General features: G+C 35.1%; 2 protein-coding genes across 2 annotated transcripts; one reads left to right on the forward strand and one right to left on the reverse strand.

The window, feature by feature from the left end:
• Positions 1 to 419: 419 nt before the first annotated feature.
• LOC111468929 (protein YIPF1 homolog) lies at positions 420 to 6,069 on the forward strand. The gene is made up of 6 exons (XM_023114094.1): positions 420 to 566; positions 720 to 759; positions 1,346 to 1,426; positions 2,259 to 2,448; positions 3,960 to 4,227; positions 5,683 to 6,069. Exons 1-6 carry the CDS (start codon positions 507 to 509, stop codon positions 5,887 to 5,889), a joined length of 846 nt encoding a protein of 281 aa, XP_022969862.1. The 5' UTR covers positions 420 to 506; the 3' UTR covers positions 5,890 to 6,069.
• A 2,130-nt stretch (positions 6,070 to 8,199) lies between these two features.
• Positions 8,200 to 12,491, reverse strand: LOC111468610 (serine--tRNA ligase). Its single transcript, XM_023113877.1, has 9 exons — positions 12,242 to 12,491; positions 12,081 to 12,151; positions 11,716 to 11,877; positions 11,497 to 11,602; positions 10,677 to 10,870; positions 10,113 to 10,216; positions 9,833 to 10,016; positions 9,455 to 9,634; positions 8,200 to 8,646 (listed from the first exon to the last, which is right to left on the reverse strand). The coding sequence occupies exons 1-9, from the start codon at positions 12,372 to 12,374 to the stop codon at positions 8,434 to 8,436; spliced, it is 1,347 nt and encodes a 448-aa protein (XP_022969645.1). The 5' UTR covers positions 12,375 to 12,491; the 3' UTR covers positions 8,200 to 8,433.
• Between the last annotated feature and the right edge of the window lie 2,244 nt (positions 12,492 to 14,735).

Below are 14,735 nucleotides of genomic sequence, written 5' to 3' on the forward strand. Positions count from 1 at the left end.
ATGATCAAAACTTTGATGTGTATTCTAAAATCTTAGAACGATTTGTTCTAAAAGTTTGACGAAAGCAAAGAAAAGAGCGGGAATAGTTGAGTTTTATTTGAGAACCTGCTAACAAAAAAACTATTATGGAACTCTTAGATTCGATCTAACGAGTTTGCGAAGAACGTGACTCTAAGCTGCCATGAATTTAACAGTTGGTTCGACCAATTTTTTTATCTAAATTTTAAAAAAATTTAAATATAATTTTAACTGACAAATTATAAATTTAGTTCCTATATACCCACTTTTAACATTTTAAAATCTATTATGACATTCTTTCTATGGTGAAGTCCGGGCCAAAATTGTAAATAATGGAAAATAGAGGAGAAAAATGTAATAACGTAGAAGAAAAAAAGGGAAAATTAACGAACAAATAATAAATGAAAACTTAATTCAGTCTGGAACACGGAGATAGATCTCTGAGAAGACCCAGACGAAGAGGGAGAGGAAGAAAGAAGACGGAGAAGATGATGTCCGGTGGTAACTATACGACTATAGACAACCAAAATGTTTCAGGAGCTGTGCCTGTAAGCTTCTTCTCCTTTAGCTTTCTTTACCGTTTTTGGTTTTTGAAGTGAAGATATCGAATCTGCTGCATTTCTTATCCAATGATATTCCACTGTTGTCGAATCCGATCCATTTGATTGATTTCTCCACGTTCTGCGTTTTTTTCTCTCCAGGCCGTTCCAGATCAGGGACAAATAACTGTGAAATTCAATGGTACGTAATTTCTTATTTCTGATACCGTTTTATGGATTCTGAGAAAGTATGGGCGAATAAAGAAAAGGTTTGGAGGTTAGTGTTAAGTTGTGTGTGTGCGCGAGTGGAATTATAAGCCACTTCAAAATTCTTATGTGCTGAATTTTTCCGGTTCGTTGGCTTACCGGACAACTATAGGTAGGAAAAATAATCTATGCTTCTTGTTGGAAGTTTATGCTCTTTAGGATCCAAATTTGGTGTGTGATTTGAATGAAATTTGAAAACCTGGTGGTTTAAGTTGAGCATAGCAGACTCGCCGGTGCTAGATCTAAAGAATCTTTTAATAGACATTTTGATTTGAAAAATGGAAATGGATTTAATATTAGTTTTAACGAGGCCAGAAGCATTTCTGAAAGAAATTTTGACTAAGATCTGGCATTGCAGGAATGATATAGAATTAAATACTGGAGTGAAATTTTAATTTAATTGTAAATTATGAAGATTGAGGTCAAGTATTAAAGTTTCATCTTGATCCACTGACTCTGTGTTGTTTTTATTTTCTATTTGTTGCAAGAGGATACAATAACTGGTTGATTTATTATTGTAGACTCAAGTCTTCAAACATTTCCTCCTTCTGGAACTCAAGGAAAGATCACTGGTGGTTCCCAGCCTCCTCGTGATGCTGATGGTATTTAAAGATCTTTCTTTTATCTTCTAGTTTAATATTGCATATTCAAATTAGGTATGAGAAGGTGATTTTACTGTAAATCTCCATAGGTTTTCCACTGATCCAGAAAAAAGACCGATGATATCTTGTTCTGGTAGACTTAGATTGAGAGGCATTACAAATGTATCACTTACCCAATATGATGCGCGAGCAGATGAGTAGATGGTTTTGTAAATTAGTGAAGGGTCCTTGGTGGTCTGAGCACTCAAAATTTGTTTACTATATCATGAAGATAGTTCCTTATTACCTACAGACAACTTTCTCAGTTCGTGTCTAAAGTAGTTGTAGATAATGAACTTCCCATTATATTATTGTTACAATCTTCTGGGACTTCTGTAACCCTTGGCTTTTGCATCTGTATACTTTATGTTAATTTATGTTTCATTTGGCATGGTGGTTAGATTGCTTTTTAGTTGAGAAGTTCACGACATGATCTCATCAAGATGCATCTCACTTTAACGGGCTAATGATATCCTCAGTTTGACATAATGCAATCAGAACTTATCAGATTTATGGGCAATTGATAATTATGTTGTAGTTCATTAAGGGGTCATAGGACTTCATTAAACTGGGAAAGACATGGGTTTATTTGTGCCATGAAAAGAGAATAAATTGAATGTTTATTTCAATTTTGTTTCTGTTTTGACATACAGGCGATATGTATATAGATATATTTCTAGGGTAACAACATTATTTTCTACCAGAGCCGGTGAAGCAGCTGATCGTACCTTGACTTGTATGATATATAATAAGGGTTTTAGTTTGAGCTAATAGGGAAGTTTATCTGATGCAGATACATTTTCAAAACCAATCTCTGGCTCTGATGAAACCCCCCAACAAGGTGGCTGGCTTCGGACCTTTGCAATTTCTTCCTACAAACAATATTTTGATGTCGATACTTCAGATGTTCTAGAGAGGATCAAAGATTCACTTTTTCCATTCAGAGGAACTTTTAATGAGAGGACAGCTGACACTCCAGATCTGTAAGTTGTATAACCGCACTAATGTGTCATCTCACTGAATATTGACTGTTGCTCATTATTGCAGTATGTTACTCAAATATTTACCTTTGAAAAGATAATTTCCGTGGGTTTGGGTTTGAATTTTTTGTAGACAATGTACTTTGTAGAAGTTTTCCAAACGATAAAAGAGTTAAATTTTTAATTGTAACTATAAATGGTTGCCTTAAGTTTCATGAGGAAGTTTTCTCTAGATGTTGACTTCACTAATGTTCCGTAAAGAGTTTGGGAAAAGAAATCGTACCAATAGTCATTCATTGTGTGAACTCAAGTTGAGTATATACTTTCTTGGCAGTTGCTGATTGCTATTTTTAAAGAGTTTTTCTTGTTCTGTTAGACTTAGATTGAGACAGAATGTTCTTTCAGACTTCACTTTTTTTCTTTCCCTTTTGATAAGAATCCACGTTTTATGATACTTGTTCATTACAAGTGCAATACATGTGAAATATTCCATTTAAGTTTTGGTTTTTATACAAAATAATTGTGCAATTCTGATCTATGTGAAATTTTGTGTGTTAAATAAGCGGTTCTTAATGAGGTTCTTACTTCAAATCATTTAACAGTTATTTGGTTAATACAATTCTGATGTCTATAAAAGAAATTATTTAACCCTTAGCTAAAAGTAAGCTCTTGATGAATGTAGATGTGGTCTTTATATCATATACACGTATATTCATGGACTTATTATAGAAATAAAGCTTGAAGTTAACTAACGACCTGCTGGTTAATATCAATACTTAAAGAGTCTTCTTGTTTTCTTTTAATAAATGGCCACAAAGGAAGTAGCTATGGAACAAGCTCCAAATTAATAATGATATACATACTTTTATACCTGATAATGTATAGACTTATAAAATTTAAAAGTTAACGACTCGTAAACAATAATAATAAAATCAAAGACGAGTCTTCAGAAATCCAATGTTTGTACTCTTAATGTTGCATATTTTAGTAAAACTACAATACAATAAGTATTTAACAACATAATTAATATTGAAGTATTGTTGTGATTGGAAAAGGCTAAACTTAACTTTTACACTTTAGAATTAGGGTAATTTAACTAATATTAACATGTACAAGTATAAAGGAAAGAAATAATTGAATGAATGGGCACCTTTGGTAATTTATGTGAAGAGATGGAACAAAATAGTCCAATTATGACTCTGTATCATTCACCAATAAAAAAAAATGTTGAAGGTGACAGAACAGTTAAAAAAAACAAATGAACCTCTTTAAAGAAAGGAATTCAAAATTATGGTAAACTCTTCAGTTTATCAATATAAAAACAATCCTGCAAACGCACTTAATATTCCCGTGTATGTCTATAAAACTCTTCTTTCTTTTGCTCCAGAATTTGCTCTTTCTGTAATGCTTTCTTAACTCCATTTGCTTGATGACTTTGTTTATAATGGTAACGAGGGAAATTATTTTATCCCGAAGGCTCATGCTCTTTGATCATAATTCATTTTCTCATGCAGATATGGTCCATTTTGGATATGTACTACGTTGATATTTGTGGCTGCTTCTATTGGAACTTTTGTAACATACGTGGCACACAAGATACATAAAAAAGAATGGAACTACGACATAAATTTGGTAACCTGGTCTGCTGGTTTGTTCTATGGCTATGTTACCATTGTTCCTCTTGGACTATATGTAATCCTCAAGTACTTCTCGGTGCCTTCTGGCCTTGTTCAGCTCTTATGTCTCTATGGCTACTCTTTATTTGTATTCATCCCGGCACTGGTAAGTTTAATTAATTAGTCCATGATCAATACTATTACTTACTACAAATTACATGTTCAAAATTTTGTCCCTCTTGAAATCACCCGTCCTTCCCATTCCCATTATGAAAAAAAAAACAAGTACAGTAAGCAGTAGTTCTCAAATGCATCTTTGTAGTTCAATATGTTCATAGTGCCTCATCTTTTAAGAAAAATGATCATAATTTCTTTATGCTTGTGTTGTTTAATAATTAGGAAGCATACAACTCCTTTCATTTTCTCTTACTTTCTTTCTGGTACAACATTTGACATGGTTTCGTGTCTGGTGTCACTCTCTCATTTGCTTCTTACATGTTTGTTGGGTAAATGAATTTCCTTAGGTTTGTGATGTTTGTCTGTCCCATCAACACAGAAGTTAGAGTAAATAAGGCAGGAGTACGTTTTTTTGTCTATTATCAACCATGTGAGTATGAAGGATCATTTTATAGACTAGGGGTACCTGTATAGAGTTAACCATGATGGATTGGCATGACGGTCAATAAGGGCCCTGTGAATAGTAAGGGCTAAAATGAAATGAGTTTAAATTATTGTAGACATCTACTTAGGATTTAATATCCTACGAGTTTTCTTTGCAACCTAATAGTAGGTTTCAATGGTTACCCATGAGCATAGTCAAGGTCTGTCCAAGTTAGCATGGACATTCACAGATATTGGAATAAATAGGGTACTTGGATTTGTATTTAGTTCTCTGCACTTAAGATAAGAATTATATTGGCTATGAAATTTCTTAATGAAATCTCTTTAAACTGTTTGTATGGTTATGGACTTCTTTTTTTATTTATAATTTGAGGGTATATTATGTTGGCTGATCATGATGGAACTCTTTCTTTCTCTTATACACCTGTTGGCACTGATAGTTCACCTCTTCGCTATCCTATCCTCTGCTTGTAGGATGTCACCTCTTTTATATCACAAATGTAGGGTTGACAGCAGTGGAAATGAAAGAAAAATTTGACTTCTGATCATACTTATAGGGTTGCATAGTTTGACTTCCAGATGTGGGAAGATCACGGTTCATTTCTTTCTTTTTCCAAAGAGCATTCCTTGATTTTGTTGCGTGGTAGCTTCAGAATTTAACATGTCACATTGTCTCTATTGTGTTGCATCTGTGTCCTGTGTCCGTGTTTGTGCAGTCTTAGGTGCCACTCTTATTGGTGTGTTTGTGTAGCTCCTTTCGTATACAGTTTCGTTTGTCATTCTTTCGTAGAAAATTTGTTTCCTATTCACAACAACAATAATATTAAAGCCTGTGGTGAGTTTACATAACCTTTTTACAGTACCTTTGACCTTTTGTGTTGATCTTCACGATACCAAGAAAGATATCAACTAGTTTTTTTGTTACCCAATCGTTGAACTTGATACATTAATCTCTATTATTTGGTGGCTCAAACGTGTGTTGGGTTTGTTGTATTTGCAGTGTCTCTCCATTGTCCCTCTGGAAATTTTCAGATGGGTTATTGCAGGCGTGGCAGGATTCATGTCTGCATCATTTGTGGCACTCAATCTCCGAGCTCACATAAAGTCAGCTGGTGAAAGTTGGATTTTGATTGTGGCCAGTATCTTCTTGCTGCAGTTAGCTCTTTCTGTCATTCTCAAACTGTATCTGTTTACTGTTACAGTATGAAACTAAACTGCCCCGCCCTCGATAAAACAGAATGTAGATTACAAAGATGAATTTCTTTTGGGGCCATTGGTTTCCAGTACTTACCAATGTTTAGCTAAACCATATCATTCATTGATTGGAGAACATCTATCTTATATATATGTTCCATAAGGTCAATAGATTCTTCTATCTTCATTACAAGAACATGTGGGATTTAATCATCTCTAACCTATCCTATATTGCATTTTCCATTTCATCCGGTTGGTCCCTTTATGGTCGAGAAGGTGTGGACATACCTCCATTCTTTCAAGCGGATGACAGAAGGTATGCTTTATTATCCCTCTACATTAATGATTATACTTTTTCTAGCCTTTAGGTCCCATTTTATAAAGATTTTGTTTTTAGTTTTCTGGATTTTTCCATAAAAGAAGAATTATATGCTTTATTGTCCTACTACGTTAATGATATATTTTTCTAGGTTTGAGGCCCATGTTGTTTTTAGTTTCTAGTTTTTTTAGTAAGAATAGTTGTGGTTACTCCTTAATTTTGTCAAATAGGAAAAGAAAAAGGAGTTCTGAGCCATTTAAAAAAAAATTAAAATAGGTATTTGAAAACTTCTGATCTCATGAAAGATGTTTTGTGGGTGTAAATGACATTCTTAAGAACAAACTGTTGTTTGTGGGTGTAAATGGCATATTCTTCATAACAAATTGTAGTTTTTGTCGGTGTAGAATTTCATAATAGAGGTGTTAGTGGGTCCATGTGTGACATGAGGGTGAATTCTTTTCAGTCCTTAATGTAGGAAGGAAATATTATTGTTTTCCAAGTCACTGGGGGCCTCAATTTCTAATAATTTTAGCATTTTATATAAACAAATCAAGATAGAGCTCTTTGACCCCATCAGGTCTTAGGATTTTCAATTCTCCTACCATGATTAAATAATTGAATTATTTATTTATTTATGAAATATAGGGACTAACATGTATAGATAAAGTATGAGAGCTTAGTATATAAAAGAATTTAAAACAAAAATAAGTTGATATACAAAAGCAAAAAATTTGAAAAATAAGTTGACTCCCAAGTAGATGAAGGGTACATAAATGAATTGAAGACTAAATTTGAATGAGGGCGATCTTGAAGATAGGATAGTTAAGAAAAACTTTTTTTAAAAATTGAAAATTACTATAGCATCTTCCTTTTTAGTAGCTTAATTATAAAACAACTATAAAGTTAAATGTGTTTATTTGGAGTAATTTTATATTAGGTACCTCTTAAAAATTTTCCTTAGATTCATGTGAGTGAGAACAAAATATGTTTGTGTTGATAAAAGTGGGGAGCAAGTAATGTGACTATTTCATAGGAGATACAAGAGAATGTCGGAGGCCATATTTAATGGGCTTTTATTTATTTATTTATGTTTGTGAAAAGAATGGTAATGTTCATTATTATTTAAGAGTTTGAATTAATTTCAATTTGGTTCTTCTAATTAGTTCGAAATTTCATAATAAACATTTATATTCTTTTATTTTTTATTCAACTCTAAACCCTAATACAACTAAAATAGTTACCCGTACGAAGCTGCAAAGTGAAAAAATCCGTCATCCTTGCTAAAGTGTGCCTAAGAAAAGCTTGGGTCCATGAGTGTTAAAAAAATCGAATAAAAGTCTTATTAGACTAATGTTTAGAAACTAAATTTGTAATTTAATCTAAAGTCGTCTAAAACATAAGCATACAAATAAATGGGGCAATGTCCAAAAGTTTGAATCTCCACTCATCTATGTCAAGCTTCTTGTGGCATGGCCATGGCGATGAATCGATTTGTCTACCTTTTTGGTTGGTGATGTGGTTCATGAAAATGGGGCGAGTGAACTCAAATTCAATACAGAAGGGAAATTAAATCAAACTAACAATAATCAGATTTGCCAAAGAACATAAACTCCAAAATGATGGTAAACATGCATAAATCAATCTCTTCTTTCTTGTTGACTTCAGTTTTTTCCCCAGAAAACTATTGAAAACGCTCCCCATGCATCTAACGATTATAAAAATGATAGCTATAAATTATACCAAAACAGCGTTCAATGGCAATATCTCATCTCAAACCTAACAATCTGAATTTTCTAAATAAGAGTTTCCAGACCAAGTTGGAGTGGTCCATGAATTTCATTATTGGGGTCAGCTTTGGGCTTGCTTGACAGGGTTGATGAAAACGATTGGCAGCCCTGCAAAAGCCCAAGAAAATTGGTTTAGAATCCGAACATATTCGCTCTCAAATTAGCTTCGAAAACACTCGTTTCAGTCTAAATAAAATCAATTAAGAACCCAAGTCAATCTCAGAAACGAATGCCAAGCTTCTCTAAATCAGAAAATTCAATCTAACTCTTTTATAGAGAGAGTACCCACAATTGAAGCATATAAATAAGAACAGCCATCTGTTACTAGTGTCGTGATAACTTCATACCCACCAAAAAGATAATTTGAAGTTCCAACAATACTGTGAGTAATATATCCTTTCCTTGAGTCAGAAATTTTATAAATCAAATGGGAGAGAAGAAAATTATGCAATCAGGCCTTCGATTTCTTCCCTTTGGCATCGCTTGTTGTTGGTTTCGCCTTGAAGGGCATAAAAGTTTTTCCACCCATAAATGGTTGTAGAACTTCTGGTATTTCCACCCCATCTTCTTTCTGGTAGTTCTCAAGAATGCAGCACAAAGTCCTTTCTGTTGCTGTGAGCGTGGAATTCAGCATGTGCACATATTGCTTTGTCTGCTCGTTGCTCTGCAAATATTGGAAAGGAAAAGAAAGATTATTGGTTTCTTCCTTGCACTCGTAAGATTGCATCCATGTAGTTTGTATACTTTTAAGAGATCTCAATGTTGTCTGTCGTCTATGTGCTTTTACAATGTTCATCGTTAATCCCTCAACTTCCAAGGTTGGATCTATCTAATTCTTGTAATTGAAAAGGTTTCTAATAGTTTTCTCTACCAAGTTACTCTCATTTTGTGTCTAATGGATCACTAATAGGTCACTGATGTTAAAACAGTCAATTTCGTGCATATGAGGCACGTTGACTGTAATATCTAAGTGTTTAGTGGCGAGTTGATTTTAGGCTGGTTTAGATATTGTGTGGCCTCAGCATTAAAACTTAAATCAGAACAGTTACTGTGTGGCATAGGCATTAAAGTTATAGAGAGTTATTAAATACAGAATTAAAAACTCAAAGGGCATATCAGAATCTTTTGAAGATATAAGGACTAAAAGAGACAAGTCAAATGTTTAAACTCCTTTTAACTTTTTAAAACAATAAAAAACTTGATGAAACACAAAGAATGGACGCAGGACCTGAAAATTCAATACTAAACTCAACTTGCAAGAATGTCAGAATCATATACTTTGTAAAAATGGGAAACTGAATGTACAAAAGCATTAAAAAAACCGAACAAAAAGAATCATAGTCACAGACGTAATTAGCTATAAGAATCAATTCCTCCCTATTAGAAGCCTATTAAAACGTTAGTACCACCGGGTTTAATTTTAATGACAGAAATAAACCCTCCAATAATTTAGAAGTAAGAAATGAACTAACCTTTTTCTGACCAAATCGGGTCTCTAATCTTCTGGACTGATAATCAGTGCAATTTGAACAGGATACTAACTCCCTGTAAGTATGGGATGCAGGAAACCATGCTTCCAGATCGTATTTCTTGGCAGCCGCATCATTTAATGCACCAGAAACTATAGCCACAACTTGGTATGGGAGATTTAACTGCCAAAACATTGGATTTCACATCAGACAGAATATATAACTAACCTCTTCCTAAGATCTCTCGACTCCTCTAAAAATAACAATATTTCTCGTTTAAGCAAATGTTTCACAAAATAGCCAAATAAACCAGCTTGCAAACATGGAAATTGTAATTATGTAAAAAAGAAATCACTAACATAAGGAATAGAAGTTAGATACCGTCTTGTAGAAGTCCTCAGAATTCTTAATCATCTCTTCATGCATGTCCCACGAATCATTGCCATTTGGGCTGGTGACACAAAATTGCTCTATTTTCTCGAATTGGTGGACTCGGAAAATTCCAAGAGTATCTCGACCATGGGAACCCGCTTCTTTGCGGAAGCAAGTTGAATACCCAGCATATCTGTGTAGATCATAAACAATGGTAAATTTTATTTTTTAAAAAAATGCATTCTTACGGTGTCAGAGGGTGGACAGGCTTTCAATGAGACGTAAGAACCTTATAGGCAACTGGGAAGGATGAATCCAATCTTCAAGATGATATGAACAAATTGGTTGTTCAGCAGTGGCAATTAGATACTTATCATCCCCCTCACCAGTAACCTAATTAACATCAATTAATTCAGTCACATTTTGTCACGTTTTCACAGGCCAACAAAGCAAAAAACTGTACTGCTAATTTGTTCTGAAATACAGTTAAACACTGTACTACCAAAGAAGGAAATCAGTATGGTTATGTTTGGAATAAAAAAAAACATATAAGAAATGATTTTATATCACATGATATGAGAAACTAGAAATGATTTTAAAATTGTTGTGGTTTAATATGAGAATGATTTGAAATGAATTTGAATTCGTTTGTTCAAGTGTTAATAAAATGAAAAAGAAAATTCATAATTGGCAATTGACATTGAAATCCTGTAAAATCCTTCGTGTTAAAATTCTTGAGAAACAGGATTTTAAATCAAGATTTAATTTCAAGAAATAAGGGATTCATTTCAAATTCATTAGAATTTAAAATTCCTTAAAATTCCATGGAAACAAGATGAGGGTAATAACAGACTTTATAAAGTTCTTCATCAAATTGTGCTAGTTGAGCACATCTAGCCATGATATCTTTTCTCATGAAGAAAGGAGTCTGCATTGCTGTGTAACCCCTTTTCTCTAAAAAGTCGAGGCCATAATTGATCAAAGCTTGGTTCAAACGCACACCATCTCCTTTGAGGTAGTAGCCTCTACCACCTGCTATTTCAGAACCTACATATTTCCATCAAGTTGGAATTAGCATAAAAGTGAACATCTAGAGCTGAAAAAAGCTACATAAAATCCTTCCAATTAACTAAAAGATAATTCTGTCTATTCAATCTGTAATTTGTAACCAGAGTAAAAATAAAACCAACTTAGAGCATGTATAAGAACCGTATCTCTGAAACTATCAAAAGAGATAAATTTCATTGAAAGTGTGGTTGTTCCATTTGATTATAATGTCCCAAAAAAGGCTCTAATAGTCGGCAAAATAACATCTCCTTGTTCTTTATTAAATAAGTGACCCAACAAAAGAGAAAATAAAAGAAATTTCATATGGATATGGAGAAGGGAAAACAAGAGGGGGCAAACAAAAGATTCCACGAAGTATGAAGAAACAAATGTTCTGGAAAAGGATTACAGCTGAACCAACATCCTAAATCTAAAGCTTGTCAGACTAGATGGTTAACTTGAAACATATATAATGCAGATAGCATATGACTCTTGTTACTCTGAGATTTCAGTTAATATAGATTTGAATGAAGACCATAAGATCAAACACCTAATGCCACAGAAAAATTAATAGAAGACATAAAAGGCTGAATCTTGTATTCATAGAAGCCTGTAAATTTCAATACCTTTTTTGCTATCTGCAATTCCAAGAAGCTCAACAAGATCAACATGATTCTTTAGTTTTGGTTTTACCAGTTTCTCACCCCACGATCTGATTACAGCATTATTAGCCTACAAAATGTCGCTAAGTACAATATTAAAAATTTAAACAAAAAAAAAAAAAAAAAAAAAAAAGGATGGCGCTACTAAGAATAGAACAAAGGCAGATATCCCAAATACCACACCTCATCATTGCTGACGGGAACGGAATCGTGCACAAGGTTTCCAATTATTTCCAATTTTGAATTCAACTGTTTTAACACGTCCTTAGCTTCAACGTCTTTCTCTGCAGACAACTTTTTGTTTTCTTCAGTGTCTTTAATCTTCTCCGACGCATCCTCACCAGCCTTCATTCCCAAAATTTTCAAAGTAAATAATGGAACGTATTAAATCCCCAAATCGGAAACTGACAATGTCCTAGACTTTCAAATTAATGCTAGTTCCAAATCTAATTTGTCATGCAACCAATATAGAGAAGATTAGATGTGGAATCTAAACCCGCAGAAAAGAAAGCACAAATAGCTTTGAAGAAAAAAGATAGATGCGTTACTATTCTGAGCTGAGCAATTTGCTTGTTAATCTTATTGAACTCCTTCCTGAGATTCTCAAGCTCAAATTGGCCTAAACAAAATCGAATTCCAAAAAGAAAAATAAGAAAAAGTAACAAATAACGGTAGAAATGAAAGCGATGGAAAAGATTGAGGGGATTACGTTGACGCCATTCCTTGTCAAGCTTAATTACTTCATCAACGAGTTCAACGCTGGCAAATCGGCGGCGTTGAGACTCGCGAATGATTTCAGGATTGTTGCCCTTCTCTTCCCTGAACAAATTGATGTCCAACATCTCTGACTATCCGCCTCTGAGATTCCCCCTTCCACAGCACGACGAATAAATTCCAAAAACTGCAATCTTGAGCGAGGGAGAGACAGAGAAAACGCTTTAACCTGCAAAACCCTAAACCTGAGAGTGAGATTATAACATTGGCCAAAATTAGGGCCGAGGATCAATCCGGTCCAACCGAGCCGGTCCTTCTTTGGACAAACCGGATTCCAACGGTTGGCTCTCATCTATAGTATAGGCTTGCAGTTTAATTTAAAAATAAAAAATAAAAAAGTTTCATTTTAATGAGATAAATTGAAATAAGTTATTTGTTTATTGCTATTGGAAGTGACTCCTGACTATGATGCCATTAAGAGCTCCAAATTAAGCCTACTTTCGATAGATATTTGTTTATTTAGCTATAACGAGTTACATTTGAGTATACTTTGGTGTAACTTTAGTGTTGGGCGTGAGCTTAGCAACAAAGTGAATCTGATGTTCCCGCTGCTCTTAGCAAACTTTGAAGTTTTTGGATGATATTCTTCAAGTGGAGTGTGCTTAATATAGTTGTAAAGACTCGGGTAGGCAACGAAATGAGATCCTCGAGACATTATTAGGCCCGTGGGGTTGGGAACGATTTTCAATAATGGCTCCTCAATGTTGTCACATCAATGATTATGGATACATATTTGGCCTCCTTGGACTCAACTTGGTACATGCTTATTGAAATTGATCTTACATACTTCACTCTCTAATAATCATCTATACCTTCCTATATTAGATGATTGGGGAGTCGTATACTAATGTAACATTCACATTACTTAAAGATGTTTACGAAGTAATGTAGGGACAGGAAGTCTTTTTGGTCTCCATTTTCGTGAAATTCTCCATTTGTTTTTGTGGGGATTGGATTCTTGTCTCGACCCGATTTTCGAGGGTTTGAAAAAATCGAATCGTGACTAAAAAGACGAAATCTAAACAAACAAAAAGAAAATAAAAGCAAAGAAAAGTAAAATAAAAGATAAAAATATCATTTAATTAAAACAAAATAGAGAAAAGATTTGTTTCAAATTATTACAAAAGGAATTACTAATATAAAATGAAATACGAAAGACCGACAAGGGACTGACGCTTCGGAATGACACCCCTCTGTGACAGTGCAACTCTTGAACACCTCCCCGTATCGACTGGTACCTGAAAAAAAAAAGGGGAGAAAGGGGTGAGTATAAAAATATACTCAGTAAGCAACCTACTTGTAGGCTCTTTTCCATTCCTTATCTTAATAAGTATCCACGGTCTTATTTCTGGGTTCTAGTGAGTGCTAATCACGCTACAACTCTCTTTTCTGTATCTTAGGAGACTTGCCCATCTTATGCAATAGAATGATCAGTGTCCTGAGGCGAGGCGCGACCTCATAAGTAAATCTGAGGGGATCGTATGACTGGATCTGAATACGTTACTCTCTCTGAACATCATCCGTGGAGGTTAGCTGACAACCCTCACACGGGACCATACATCCACTAAATTATGGGTGTGACCCCTTGTATGTCGGTTGTCACAACCATAGTATGAAGAGAGTAGGTTGTAACCCTCACGCCATGACAAGCAAAGGGGCGTCCCTCAAGAGACGCCCCATCCGGCCATATGCGGGCCAACATAGAAGAATGCCATGATGCGATCGAGGAGGACGTGCATCATCCAACACACCACCACGCAAAGTGGGTATTGAAGAAATGTTGAGACATAAGCATAACAGAGACTTCAGCATAGACATGAAGGACAAGATAGGCTTGTTGAAGGGCCGGGTAGGGCCTCAGGCCTTAACCTCAAAAGTCGGAGTTTTGGAAGGAATTTGGGCATGCGGTTCGGGAGTTAAGTCCGTCCATATGAAATATGAATGCTCGCCAAGTTTGGTGTCAATCGGACATTGGACGGACCATGCGCGACACCGTATGACACCTCACCAAAACCATGTCTACACTTGGTAGAATGAAAATGGCTCAAAATATACTATATTGGGTACCATGGTGTTAGCTCTCCACCACCCCTGGGCCCTGTGGCCTAAGTGATCTACCCTATGGCACATACGTGTGTCACAGTGTGAGCGAGCGTGCCGAGACGAGTGTCTCGGGCGACTTCGTTTGAAATAGGTTTTTGAAGGACAATACCGGACGACACGAGTGTGCTGGTATTGTGCCCTAGCCCGCGTGTTGGAGGTTGCTACATACACCCGCTATCCAGTACAGTATCCGTAAATGACTCGACATGGGCACGGGAGGGTCTATGCCTCGATAAAACCCGGATGGATGGATATTTGGGAAGTTCCGATGAGGTGAACGACACGCGGGCCCATTCTCGATGGCATGACCGAATGAGTTATGATGG

Source organism: Cucurbita maxima, unplaced genomic scaffold (genome assembly GCF_002738345.1).
Source record: "Cucurbita maxima cultivar Rimu unplaced genomic scaffold, Cmax_1.0 Cma_Scf00002, whole genome shotgun sequence".
In the NCBI taxonomy this organism is placed as follows: Eukaryota; Viridiplantae; Streptophyta; class Magnoliopsida; order Cucurbitales; family Cucurbitaceae; genus Cucurbita; species Cucurbita maxima.